Source organism: Elgaria multicarinata, chromosome 2 (genome assembly GCF_023053635.1).
Source record: "Elgaria multicarinata webbii isolate HBS135686 ecotype San Diego chromosome 2, rElgMul1.1.pri, whole genome shotgun sequence".
Taxonomy (NCBI): Eukaryota; Metazoa; Chordata; class Lepidosauria; order Squamata; family Anguidae; genus Elgaria; species Elgaria multicarinata.
The window spans coordinates 172,459,622-172,473,771 of record NC_086172.1 but is presented as its reverse complement, the minus strand read 5'-3'; the positions used below and the strand labels follow the sequence as shown (position 1 = coordinate 172,473,771).

At 46.0% G+C, this 14,150-nt stretch overlaps 1 protein-coding gene across 1 annotated transcript in view; it reads right to left on the bottom strand.

Annotated features, from left to right (window-relative positions):
- Positions 1 to 14,150, bottom strand: part of KCNH5 (potassium voltage-gated channel subfamily H member 5) — a 231,592-nt gene that overhangs the window by 156,405 nt on the left and 61,037 nt on the right. The window contains exon 6 of the mRNA XM_063118135.1: positions 11,916 to 12,308. Within this exon, the coding sequence (XP_062974205.1) occupies positions 11,916 to 12,308 (393 nt within the window). The remainder of the gene's footprint in view (positions 1 to 11,915; positions 12,309 to 14,150) is intronic.

Genomic DNA, 14,150 nt, shown 5'->3' with positions numbered 1-14,150 from the left:
GAAAAAGTTCCATATATCACTGGTGCACATAGGCCGTAGCTAGACCTAAGGTTTATCCCAGGATTGTCCTGGAGTCAAACCTGTTCATCTAAGGCCATAGCTAGACCTAAGGTTTATCCCTGGATCATCCAGGGGTCAAACCTGTTCATCTAGGTGACACACAGGGGATCCAGCGCTCAGGCAGGGACGAATCCGGGATGATCCTGGGATAAACCTTGGGTCTAGCTACGGCCATAGTCGAATGATTGACATTTTCCAAACTCCGGCCTTAGCTAGACCATTGAGCAGGGGGTTGGACTCGATGGCCTTATAGGCCCCTTCCAACTCTACTATTCTATGATTCTATGATTATCCCAGGCAAATGGAGGGGTCGTCCCTGCCTGCTCCCGGGATCCCCAGTGTGTCTTTTGGATGCACAGGGATGATCCCAGGATGATCCCAGGATATAGGCCTGGTCTAGCCATGGCCTCCATCTCCTAAGAGTTTGTTTTTTTAAAAAAAAAAATTAAAAGATCAGTAGCCAGCTCAGGATGCAAAAGATCAAAGCGGAAGGAAGGTGCATGGTCTGTAGGCTAGCCAGCGAATGGCGGCTTCCCGAACTCTCCCAGGAGTCCTTCTTCTCACGCATCATCTAGGGGAGTTGAGGAAGCTGGTGCTCACATGGTGGCTTAACCCGACTCTTCCAGATGTCACGTGAAAAGGAGGACTTCTGGGAGTGGCGCAAGGCCCAGCAAACACACCTGGCTCGCCCACACACACACACCTGTGCCAATTGAGGCTGAATGGGTTTCTTAATGCAAACATTAAGAGACTCTTTCAGCCTCAATTGGCAAGGGTAAGGGGGGGCGAGCCGGGCACGTGTTTACTAGGCCGACGGAAACTGTGCAGATTGTCCAGCCATGCTAATGGCATAGGCAATCTGTGCACTTTCCAGAGGCCCAAAAAATGTGCAACCTGCTCACACACACACACACACATGTGCCTTTTCCAGACATTTTGCAGTAATTTCAAATTTCCTCCTGAAGCCAGAGATTCCTGGGGGAAACTGGTGAGTTGGTCACCCTAGGCTGGACAACCACCTCTCGTGGATGGTTTAATCGGTTTTTCTGCACATTGTGGAGGGTTGGACTAGATGATCTTGAGGTCCCTTCTAACTCAACAATTCTACGATTCTATGAATCAGTGGCTTGAAGGGAGAGGTGGGGAAATGCTCCTCAGATTTGCAGATGACCACCACCACCCCGCCGCCCTCCAAAATGGTTGGGATAGCTAACATCTTAGAAAACAGAAACAAAATTCAAAATGATCTTGATAGGTAAGAAAATAGGGCAGAAAATAATGGAATGACATTTATCAGAGACAAGTGCAAAATTCTTTGTTTAGGAAAAAAAAAGGAAATGCACAGGTATAAGATGGGGGATAACTTGTGAAAAGGATCTTGAATATGACTCTGCAAATATGACTCTGCAAAAAAAGACAGATGTAATATTAGGTTGCATAAACAGAAGCATAGTTCCAAAATCATGGGAAGTAATAGTTCCTCTCTAGTCTGTGCTGATCACACCTCCCCATTTACACAAGAGTAAAGACACAAGCAGAGCATTCACACTTTTACTCTTGCATCAATGGGGACTTTACAGCCACCATTTATGCAACAGGGGGGATACATAATTTCCGGAGCCTCCATTGTGGTGCACAATGGAAGTTCTGGACAAGGTGGGTGGCTGGTGAGCACTTGTTGTGGCCACTCTGAGCACGGGTCCGCAAATGCGCTGCAGTGACCAACCCAGTCCAGGGGGCCAGACCCGGGGAGTCCGTCAGATTCACTCGGGCGCCCACAACATCCCTGTCTTTGTCATCCACGATGTAAAATAATGGGCTTAAGTTACAGGAAGGCAATTTTGGCTGAACATCAGGAAAAACATCTTTGTCACTGGAGGTATTTAAGCAGAGACTGGAAATCTGTCTGTTAGGGATACTTTAAACTGGATTCCTGGACTGAGCTGGACTCAATGGCCTCTATGATTCTATGGACCTTTCTACACCTCCCGGCTTTCCGGGAGGAAGAGGGAGGATCTTGAGATTTCCTGGTTCTGAGATCCTCCTTCTGGGTCCACATGACTGTGCCACGTCCAGGGACGGTGCGGGTGCCTTTTTTAAAAAAAAAAAAAAAAGCATAGGGGCTGGTCATGCAAGAGCAAGGCCCTGCTCCATCGAAAATGTGAGTGCTGCTTTTTTAAAAAACAACTACCCAAAACCGCCCCCCAAACTCCCTCCCTGCCATCCCAGGGGTGGCAAAATTGTTGCCACCCCTTCCCGATAGACGCGGCGTGGCTCTCTGCCCATTTCTGATGTCACACTTACTCGTGAGTAAGTGGACACCAGGAGGGATGGCCGCCCACACCTGCCACAGTCTCGGGATGATCCTGGGACCACTGGAAGAATCAGGGTTTCCCAGGGTTTCTTTAACCCTGGGAAGACCTGTGCCCATCCCCCCTACCTCTGGGAGTCCCTGTGCGTCTTTTGTATGCACAGGGAACATCCAGGGACAACCCCGAAGGGAAAAGGCCGGTGTAGAAACGGCCTAAATCTATGATTCTAGTTGCATCAACTAACGGGGTGATTTCATTTTTTTTTTTTTCCTTTTTACAATGAATAAAAAATGAAACAAATGAGCCTCATTCCTTTAATTTGGTTTTAGTTATAAAAATGGTTTGGAATTCAAGGCAATGAAATCCAAATAAAAAAATCAAATGACTTCTCATTTATTTTTCATTTTCTTTTGGGATGAAAAATGGATACATCTTAGAACCAGCCTACATGGGTGACAGAGAGAAATGGAACGGACAGAAATGTGTGTGTTTAAAATGGTCTATAAAATGAGGACACTTTTCCCAAACTGCCTGAAATGTGGCAGCTCTGAATCCTTGAAGGAGTGAAGGAACACCTCAAAAATTTGTCTCGTTTATATAGAAAACAGGGGAGTACAAGCACTGGCGTAATGGAGTAGGAGGCCATTTCTGGCTTTAGGGGTGAGATGATGCTCCCTTCTGCATGGGGTCTTCGTGTGTCCTCTCTCCCTCCCTCCCCTTCCTAGTTTAGTGGTTCTACGGACTGGAGGAGAACTGCCCCCACCCTCCTCTTTCGTCAGTAAGACCGCCCTTCAATGCACACACACCCAAGAAGGAGCACTCTGCCACATAGGAAGAGGATGGCAACACACAGGGATGGAAAGATAGTTTTATCCCATGTGGAGAAAAAATGCCACACTTTCCCCACCCCAGAAAAACACGAAAAATAGAGGGCAAGATGACTGCAGAACAGGGACGACGTCGTGTGAGGATCGCAGGACAAAACGGTAAACAAGGCAGGACGAAAGTGTGATAAAACGCTGATGTACTAGAGCTCATTATGTCCCTCTCTGTCCCATTCTCATGAATCACCGGTCTCTCCAGCCGAAGTCCAACATGCCAACCACTACACTGCCCTTTGACAGCTTATTCTATGAGAGTCAGCTGATCTTGATAAATGGAATATTATGTGATGTACTTCTGCTAGGTACACAGAGAGAGAGAGGGGGGGGATTGGTGGCTCTAATGTAAGTGGGGCATTAAATCTGCTCCAGGTTTCATAGAATCATAGAATAGCAGAGTTGGAAGGGGCCTCTAAGGCCATCGAGTCCAACCCCCTGCTCAATGCAGGAATCCACTTTAAAGCATCCCTGACAGATAGTTGTCCAGCTGCCTCTTGAAGGCCTCTAGTGTGGGAGAGCCCACCACCTCCCTAGGTAACTGGTTCCATTGTCCTACTGCTTTAACAGTCAGGAAATTTTTCCTGATGCCCAGCCGGAATCTGGCTTCCTGTAACTTGAGCCTATTATTCCATGTCCTGCACTCTAGGATGACTGGTTCTGACTGCGGATTCACCATCTAACTGACAAAGGAGTCACGAGCCTCCACTGGAGAGAGAGAGAGAGAGAAAGAGAGATCAACACAGCTACCTACATGTTTGGAATCTCCTTGGGAGTGGGGGTGTCTCCGGGGACTTCTACATTTACCACTACACCGCTGGTTAGAAGCCAAAGAAAACTATATCGGCCTCACATGTAAACCAATGGGAAACTTACAGGTTGTGAGACTTTTTAAACTGCCTGTAAAATAGGGGCCATCTTTCCATTCTGTCTGAAATTTGACATGTTTTAGGCCCAGGGGTTGGGGGTGAAGGTAAAAGTAATAAATGACTGGAAACGTTGTGCCAGTTGCATGGAAAACACCCACGTTAGAGGCAGAAGAAAACTGGCTAGATCTCCCATCGAAATAAACGGGGAATTGAAAATGGAGAAGAGTAAGCAAAATTAATAACCGAGTTTCAAACCAGTTATGAAAATGAATGAACAGCAAATAAATGAATAACAACATGAATGAACGCTTTGATCATGAAAACAAATGGAATAACGAAATTAAACGAAGATCTTGCTCACTCTTAATAGCAGCCCCTTCCCCCTGAAAAACAAGAGGCAGCCTCCTGGAGACATTTTGAGATAAAAAAAAGCAACCAGGAAAACCAACTGGGCACAAGTTTAATTTGATGAGTAATTCTCCATGTGTTCCACATAACTTTGTCAGAGGGGATTGTTCAACAGTTAAATCATAATTCCATGTTAACTCATGCAGTTCCTCTATCATTTGAGCACTAGAAGGAGATGCACTTTTGCATCTGTTTAACCACTGGACAATTCCCCCTTGATGGAAACGTTTTTTTTAAAAAAACAGAATTATTAAATTACAAGTGAGATCTGCAACAAAATGTCGCAGCGTATCTGTCTGGTCACAAGGAAGCAGAGCCCATAGGATGTGTATGGGACAGGTGGCACTCCTATTACAACAATCCTGTATGGTAGGTTCTGTACACTGCCTTTGGATGCCTAGTGTATGAACAGCAGTTTACAGATGTTAGAAATTAATGATGATGGAGGAGGAGGTAGAGGAGGAGGAAGAGGAAACACAGCAGCAGCAGCAACTAGGCCTAACTAGGCCTGGGCTAAAAGTGCTTGGGGCAACTATTTCATGCAAAATTGGGGGGCGGGAATGGATCCAGACTTTGACATACTTTGAGTAGACACATTGAGACTGAACCCATTGAAATCAGTGGTACAGACTAATATATGTACCATTGATTTCAAAAGGTCTAATCCAAGTATGACTTAGGCCCTTTCTACACCAGCCATTTTTCCAGGGATCATCCCTGGATCATTCTTGTGCATCCAAATGACACACAGGGGATCCCAGGAGCAGGGAGGAATGATCCCTCCATTTCCATGGGATAACTGAGACCTCAGTTATCCTGTTTTTCCCCGCGGTCCCAGGACGATCCCAAGGACCACAGGCGGTGTGGGCACCTCTCCCCACGAGTAGCGGGGGTCAGCAGATGGAAGGAGACGGGATGGGAGGAATCCAAGGCCATTGGGGGGGGAGCGAGATCAAGGCTTTTTTAAAAAATTACTTTTGCGCTGGAGCGCAAATGCGCGCTGGCTCCTGTGTTGATTTTCTTAGGGTGACCAACTGTCAGGATTTCCCCGGATTTGTCCTGGTTTTTGTTCTTTCCATGGTGTCAGGGGGGATTTTCTATAATTTTCAATAATGTCCTGGAATGACACACCTTCCCCTTTAAGGCTGCCATTAGCATGGCAGGAGGGAATGACATGCTTTCTTGAGGCACATCATTCCCCCACCCCGAGCTCCAATTGAGGTCTTAAAGGGGAAAGTGGGTCATTCGTGGACATTATAGAAAAGGCCCCAATTGGAGTGGATGGTGGTGGTGCAGAATAAAATCCTTTCCCCTCCTCCACTCCAATCGGGTTCTTTAAGGTGGCGGGGGAATAACGTACTTTCTGCAGGACTCAGAAAGCTGCTTCCCCCCCACACACACTAGGTGTCCTCTTTTTTGGTTTCCCAAATATGGTCACCCTAGATTTTCTAAAATGCGGGCGTGACAGGCGCAATGGCCCTCCCCCCATCCGGGATGTCGCACTTCTGTTTAAGACACACAGGGATGATCCCGGAAACAGGTAAGTCTGGGATTGACCCCCCCCTCCCCTCCTCTACACCCTTAGGTGTAGAAAGGGCCTTAGTGTGGATCCAGTCCAGAGATTCCAAGGGGAAAATGCTTCTTGAAACTGCCCTCCCCATCTCTCTCTCTCTCTCTCTCTCTCTCTTCCTTTAACTGAAGCTGCCCCCTGCTTCATTAGCCCAATGACGGTGAGGATTGCATGCTGGTCCCATGGCTGAAAGTGTGCCTTCCCACCCCTGCCCCCCCGGGCAGGCTGCAGAGTGACGGCAGGAAGCATTAGCCTTCTAATTCTGCCTTAACTCGGATGACTTCAAGACGGCTGCTAACATATTTTCAGGACAACACCCAGAGAATGTTGGCCGTTGGGCGTAGGAAATCAATCAATTAATCGGTTTAATTAATGTTATATCAGAGTGCAGCACAGAATGAGAATGTGATGCTTGTGGCGCTGCAGAGGAGGGGAAAGAATGAGAGTTAAGCTGATGCTACCTGCCGTAAGTGGGACAATCAACTTCCTGGTTTGCAGTTCATTCTCCCTTCACCAGTTCTCTCGGCAATTATATACTGGATGAGTCAATGGCCATAGCTAGACCAGGCCTATATCCCGGGATTGTCCCAGAATCATCCCTGTGCATCCATATGACACACAGGTGATCCCGGGAGCAGGCAGGGACGACCCCTCCATTTGCCTGGGATAATCCTTAGGTCTAGCTAAGGCCACAGACTTAGTAAAAACTTAGTGTAAAGGTCCATATATTGTATTAGACTATTAATGCTGTTCCTTTTATTTAATTTTAAGTTGGATGAACTTGTTCACAATGTAATATGACTTTATATATATATTACTTGAATGTCTTATAGCTCCTGACGAAGGATCTCTGGATCTGAAACGTTGAGCATTGTACAAGTTTGGTTGAACGTTTTTTTTGAAAATTTTTATATTTTTATATTTCGGATAAAAATAAAGAAATTTCTTTTGACATTTCTTAGCACCAGAGCTAGTTAGCCTCTTTTTCTTATAGCATCGACTCATGCAAGCCATTTGAACCCACAGTATAGTGGAACTGCTATCAGCTTGTTTTCCAAATTCATCTCAAGGGAACGGTGTTTCTACACTGTGGATTCCCCCTCCTTTTCGGTTATTATTTTTCTTCAAGAACAATTACTCGTAGCTATACGCATCTGTTTATATGTGCCTGAGCAAGAACAGAACAGTTTGTTAAGACCGACAGCTCCAGCAATGTAGGGAGCAGATACCACATAGGGAGCTACCAGAGAAAACAATGCAGCCTGCCAGGAGATGAATATGCTTCCAGAGCTATTGCCACACAAGCCGATGGCCACACCAGGCCCAACGCGGGTCACCACCTGAAGCAGGGGAATCCCGCCGCCACCACCCTCTCTCCCGATCAGTGCACCTGCCCGCCAGGTAGATTACTTTTCCTGGGCAGAGATGGCCCGGGATCCCCTGAAGTTGCCCATCCCTACTCGATTTGAAAAGTTTGCCACCAAAGGGCAGCCTTCGATTTTGAGGGTATTGTCTATTTGATGTCCAGTCTAATGATAAAGGTAGCCTCATGTGGCGCAGAGCGGTAAAGCAGCAGTTTCTGCAGCCGAAACTCTCCCCACAGCCTGAGTTCGATCCCAGCGGAAGCTGGTTTCAGGCAGCCGGCTCGGGTCGACTCAGCCTTCCATCCTCCCAAGATCGGTAAAATGAGTACCCCGGTAGCTGGGGGAAAGGCAATAATGGCCGGGGAAGGCAACGGCAAACCACCCCACTATAAGGCCTGCCAAGAAAACGTCAGCGAAAGCTGGCGTCCCTCCAAGAGTCAGCAATGACTCAATGCTTGCACGAGAGGTTCCTTTCCTTTCCTAATGATAAAGAGCCCTCCAAAGAAAGAGTTGGGCCTTAATTCTGCCAATCCATAGCACCTGGATGCCAGACAGAGCAAGGCACACGGGTTATCTGGTTTCACGCTATGGTAAGATGCATTATATATCTAACTTACAATAATTATTTTTAAATTTGCATCTATACATATAAATTAGCACGTGGCATTTTAAAACAAAGCTGCGTCCTCTTTTGTCCTTTTTGTGTGTGCGATATATTTCCTATGGGGGGTGGGCAGGATTCATAAGTGTCCATCTTACATGTCAGTGGGCCGTAGCTGCCTGAACATGGCTACCCTTGATGCCAGACCTTGATGCAAAATTATGTTGTTGTTTGTGGTCTTCCATTTGTAACCCTCCCAAGTCTTCCTATCAGTTCTTCCATCTTCTTTCATATCAGGAAAAAAAACCACCATTAAGGAGAGAAAGTTGTCACACAAGGGCCAGATCTACACCAAGCAAGATATGACACTAAGGCCATAGCTAGACCTAAGGTTTATCCCTGGATCGTCCAGGGGTCAAACCTGTTCATCTAGGTGACTCACAGGGGATCCAGTACTCAGGCAGGGGAGAACCCTGGATGATCCCAGGATAAACCTTAGGTTTAGCTGTGGCCTAACAGGGTTTGAAAACTATATATGGAGTGTGTCCTGGGCCCCAACAGTTGTCACTACTGTTATAAACCATTTTAAAGCAGTAGTGTAGATCCTACCAAGGAGTCCTCCCTTCTCAAGAAAGATGTTTCATTTGCATCTCATAAAGGACCCACGGTTGTGACAGTTGAGGGCTGTGGAACAAGAAGACCTGTTAAATATGGGCTGGGAGCAAGGAAGTATTCTGCTTTACTCTTTATATCCCTCTGTAAAATTCCTGTCACCCATGAGCTCAGTATAGATTTTGCCTTCATTGCAACTCATTGCAATAGTGTGACCCTGGGCTCATCTACACCAACAGGATATTCCACTATGAAAGTGGTTTGAAAGCAGTATATAAAAGGCAGGAGCCACATGACTGCTTTATAGCGGTATTGAAGTGCACTGACAACTGTTGGGGCCCATGACACATGCCATATACTGCTTTCATACCACCTTCATAGTGTTATATCCTGCTTGGTGTAGATATGTCATGGGCATCAACAGTTGTCAGTGCACTTCAGTACCACTATACAGCAGCAGTGTAAATCCTGTAGTGCACTTAAATACCGCCATAAAGCAGTAGTGTGGCTCCTGTCTTTTATATACCACTTTCATACTGCTTTCATACTGGAATATCTTGCTTTGTGTAGATGAGCCCAAAGTAGTGGACACGGAATAACGGGCTCAAGTTAAAGGAAGCCAGATTCCGGCTGGACATCAGGAAAAACTTCCTGACTGTTAGAGCAGTACGACAGTGGAATCAGTTGCCTAGGGAGGTTGTGGGCTCTCCCACACTAGAGGCCTTCAAGAGGCAGCTGGACAACCCTCTGTCAGGGATGCTTTAGGGTGGATTCCTGCATTGAGCAGGGGGTTGGACTCTGTGGCCTTGTAGGCCCCTTCCAACTCTGCTATTCTATGATTCTATGATAAGTACCGGGCTTATCCTCATAAAAGTGACAGGATAGACCCTACCACAGATCTTTTTCTTGCTTACTCATGTTTAAACATCCTTCTCAAAGATTCCACACTGCTGTTTAAAAGCACAGCACTCTCTGAAAGGACAAAATAAGGCACTGATGAACAACACTAAAAATTTAGCAAAGACCTCGTGGGTGGGCATTAAAAATTGAACATTCTTCGAACAGATAAATTGATGCCTCTCTATCAGGGAAGCTATGTGTCTTCATTTAAAAAGGAGAAACATCATTTTGTGGGCATATTTACTCTCTGTCCTCATGCATCAAGCTGAACGTCTTTGGTGTTGTAAAGAATGATTAGCAAAAGGCTTTGTTAAAATCTCTTCCTCTTTTGGTTTGACTGCTGCTCTTGCTTCGTTGCTTATTGTTGCAATTGTCTGCTAGATGTTGAGGGGAATGGTTAAATATATGCTCCTTTTGTTTGCTTAAAATATTTATACACAACTTCTTTGGGAAGGAATACTCTCAAAAAAGATGAGGGTATTCCTTCACAAAGAAGCAGTGTATAAATATTGTAAACAAACAAAAAGATTCAGGAAAATAATCAGCCATGTCAATTGTCTAAAGACAACCACAGAACTCAACCACAGAAGATAAAAACCCAGAGCATCTCATCCTCCTATTTTCTGTCTTCCTTCCTTCCTTCCTTTAATATCTCTCCCTTTTAGCATCCACTTTGGATGGGGGATTTAAAACTCCTTTAAATTTCTAAGCCATCAGTGTCATATTTTTAGAAAGCCAAGCAAACAGGAGCTTGATTTCTTTTCTTTTCTTTTCTTCAGCTTGCACATTTATTTAGACAATTTCGGCCAGATCTTCCAAGATCATCATGCTTTTATACTGATGCGACCACACTTGGAATACTGACCACAGTTCTGGTCACTGCACCTGAAAAAGGATATTGATGAGCTAGAAAAGGTGCAGAAAAAAGTGGCCAAGATTATCAGGGGCTTGGAGCATCAGTGCTGTAACCCATGAGGAAAGTTTAGAATCATAGAATCATAGAATAGCAGAGTTGGAAGGGGCCTACAAGGCCACGGAGTCCAACCCCCTGCTCAATGCAGGAATCCACCCTAAAGCATCCCTGACAGATGGGTGTCCAGCTGCCTCTTGAATGCCTCTAGTGTGGGAGAGCCCACAACCTCCCTAGGCAACTGATTCCATTGTCATACTGCTCTAACAGTCAGGAAGTTTTTCCTGATGTCCAGTTGGAATCTGGCTTCCTTTAACTTGAGCCTGTTATTCCGTGTCCTGCACTCTGGGAGGATCGAGAAGAGATCCTGGCCCTCCTCTGTGTGACAACCTTTTAAGTACTTGAAGAGTGCTCTCATGTCTCCCCTCAATCTTCTCTTCTCCAGGCTAAACATTACCACCTTTTCACTTAGTATGGTGGGGAAGTATAGAGTATGATACAAGCGTATAAAAGTATACAAAGATTTTCTCTATGGTCTTAGCTAGACCTACCTCTTAGTCCGCGATGGAGGAGTGAACTCGCGATGGTTTTATTGCGAGATTCCCCCCTCTGTTTACACACAGCATGCGACAACCTCAGACGGAGAGGCGTCATGCCCACCATTTTTAAAATTTTCTTAAAGAAGCAGCAGCGCATGAATGCTCGTGCCCAAAAGGTAAGTTTTAAAAAATATATATTTACTTTCTTCGCTCCCCCCACCCAGGCCCGGTGCTGCCATAGAGGCAACTCAGGCGGCCACCTAGAGCACCAAACAAACGAGGGCGCTGAACAGCGTACCTGGAAGCTGCTCTCCGGGTGTGCTGTTCCAAAGCCGCCGCCCCAGCCGCCGCCCAACTCCAGCGTCCTGGCTCCTTCGAAGCCAGGATGCTGGGGTTGGAGGCGGAGGCTTCAGTACGGCGCGCCAGGAAGCCACTTCCAGGTGTGCCGCTTCAAAGCCTCTGCCCCGCCCCACAACCGCAGCATCCTGGCTTCAAAGCCAGGAGCGGGAGGGAGCGGGCGGTGAGTGGGCGAGCAAGGGGGGAGCTGTAGCGGTGAGTGAGCGAGCGGGGGCAGCGGGCGAGCAATGGGGGGAGCCGGAGTGTGTTAAAGTTAAAGTTAAAATTCTAAAAAAAAATATCTAAAAATCTAAAATTTAAATTTGAAAAAAATATTGCTCTAAATTTCTTAAACGTATACATATATAAACAGATTTTAAAATGTGAAACATTTTGGTATAAAAAACCAGAACGCTGGACTAGATAGGCCTTTGGTATGATCCAGCACAGCTTTTCCTATGTTCTCCAGACTCTGATTGTGATTCATGTTAGGAATATTATCAACTACAGCAGCAACAATCAAGCCAACCAGGACCAATAAGGTTAAATGACTTACCTCATCCACATTCTCAAAGGCATTGATGATGTCATAAGGTAAACATGACAAGAGATCTATCACGAACCAGGTTTTCAGGTAGTTCATCCTGATGAGTTTGGGATCGGAAATGACCTCTCCACCAGGTCCCACAAAGGTGGTGTGAAAATTCAGTACGATGTCCACCAGGAAGATAACATCTACCACACTATCCAGGACCAGCCAGGCAATGTTGTTTTGCCTTGCCTTGAAGGACACATTGTAAGGAACCATGATGGCGGTGTAGAAGGTGAGAATTAAAATGACCCAGTCCCAGGTGGTTTTAAAAGCGCAGTAGTGTAGAATGATATGTGGTGGAGTCTTTGGAGCTTCTTGCTTGTATTGTGGAAGGATATCAGAACCCAGCTGGAGAACCTGAAGCAAAAGATGTTCAAGCTTTGGTTATTGTTCTTTATGTTGTGGCTGGCTGCAGACCCAAAAGGGTCAAGTAATAGGGTGACCATATGAAAAGGAGGACAGGGCTCCTGTATCTTTAACAGCTGTATTGAAAAGGAAATTTCAGCAGGTGTCATTTGAATATATGGAGAACCTGGAGAAATTTCCTCTTCATCACAACAGTTAAAGCTGCCCTCTTTTAAATCTGGTCACTCTAGTATAGCTCCTGCGCCTTTAACTTGTGATGAAGAGGGAATTTCACCAGGTTCTCCATATATACAAATGACACCTGCTGAAATCCCCTTTTCTATGCAACTGTTAAAGATACAGGAGCCCTGTCCTCCTTTTCATATGGTCACCCTAGCATTGGCTGGGTCTAAGGCAGGCTCCTAGGTTCCACCTGATACCTGATGCTTTTAAGAAGATGCCAGGGACTGAACCAGAGACCTTCTGTATGCAAGGCAGGTGTTCTACCACTGAGCTATAGTGCCTCCCTTCCTGGTTTCCTCTTGCAACTCTCTCCTATTGAACGCTTAGGCCCCAACTCAGGTTCTATCAAGACCCAGGTCTAGAAGGACCGACACCCAGACGGGGCCCACAGACAAGAGTAATCTGAAGTCGCTCCTCCTAAGGTGACCCTATGAAAAGGAGGACAGGGCTCCTGTATCTTTATCAGTCGCATTGAAAAGGGAATTTCAGCAGGTGTCACTTGTAGGCATGCAACACCTGGTGAAATTCCCTCTTCATCACAACAGTTAAAGCTGCAGGTGCCCTGCCCTTTTTAAAATCTGGTCATTCTAGTATAGCTCCTGCACTTTAACTGTTGTGTTGAAGAGGGAATTTCACCAGGTTCTCCATATATACAAATGACACCTGCTGAAATTCCCTTTTCTATGCAACTGTTAAAGATACAGGAGCCCTGTCCTCCTTTTCATATGGTCACCCTATCAAGTAAGCAACGTATTTTCAAACTGAAAGTCAGTAAGGCATTATTAGACTGAGCCCATGTCACACTCCCAATGATGTTTTTAGGAGAACTGTGCCATCTCTTGGTCTCCCTAGTCTCCCACAATGCAGCCCACAAGAGCTTCCACCTTCTTTCCCCATAAATCTCTTGCCCCCAAAATCCCCTGTGTTGGCAAAGGCCCACAGCAGTAGTGGTCACTGTTAAAGCCCAAATAAGCCCAGTGTGAAGAATCTCAGGGCTAAGTTTCAGATTCTACCGTCCTGGGTTCTCCAGATGGCCCCTTCCCAAGCCACCAATCATTTCCCAGATTTTGTGTAGTTTTTCCCCATTCTAAAAAGTTGAAATGCCTCTCGTAAGTTTTAGTTACTAGCAGTTATCCTTGGCCACACACCCTTTTGCCTTTGGTCCCACCCACTACTGGGATCCCCATCCCCAAGAGCTTCTTCGGAATAGAACATTGCCCATGGGCTGAAAGACGTTGTGCACCTCCAGTGTGGGCTCAACACTGGCTCAGCTCTTTTGATATTTTAATCCCTGCCCCATTTTCTATTTGGCCCCACCCACAACTGGAATGCGGCCCCTGAAAACTTTTCAGGCTGTGTACCCTTAAGTCAGCTGACCTTGCCAGATCACAAGAGCCCATATGAAGCCCTTGCAACCATGGCAGCTACTCAATCTGAGGAACTTCTTATCTCAAATTTCATGGAATTTTATGGCAGGGGTGCATAAATACATTTTCCCCCAACTACTGAGCATTGGAGGGGGAGCTTCTCAGCTTTTCTGAAGTTTTCCCCCATTCTAAAATGTTGAATGCCTCTGCAAAGGCTTCACTATCAGCAGCAAGGACTTAAAGT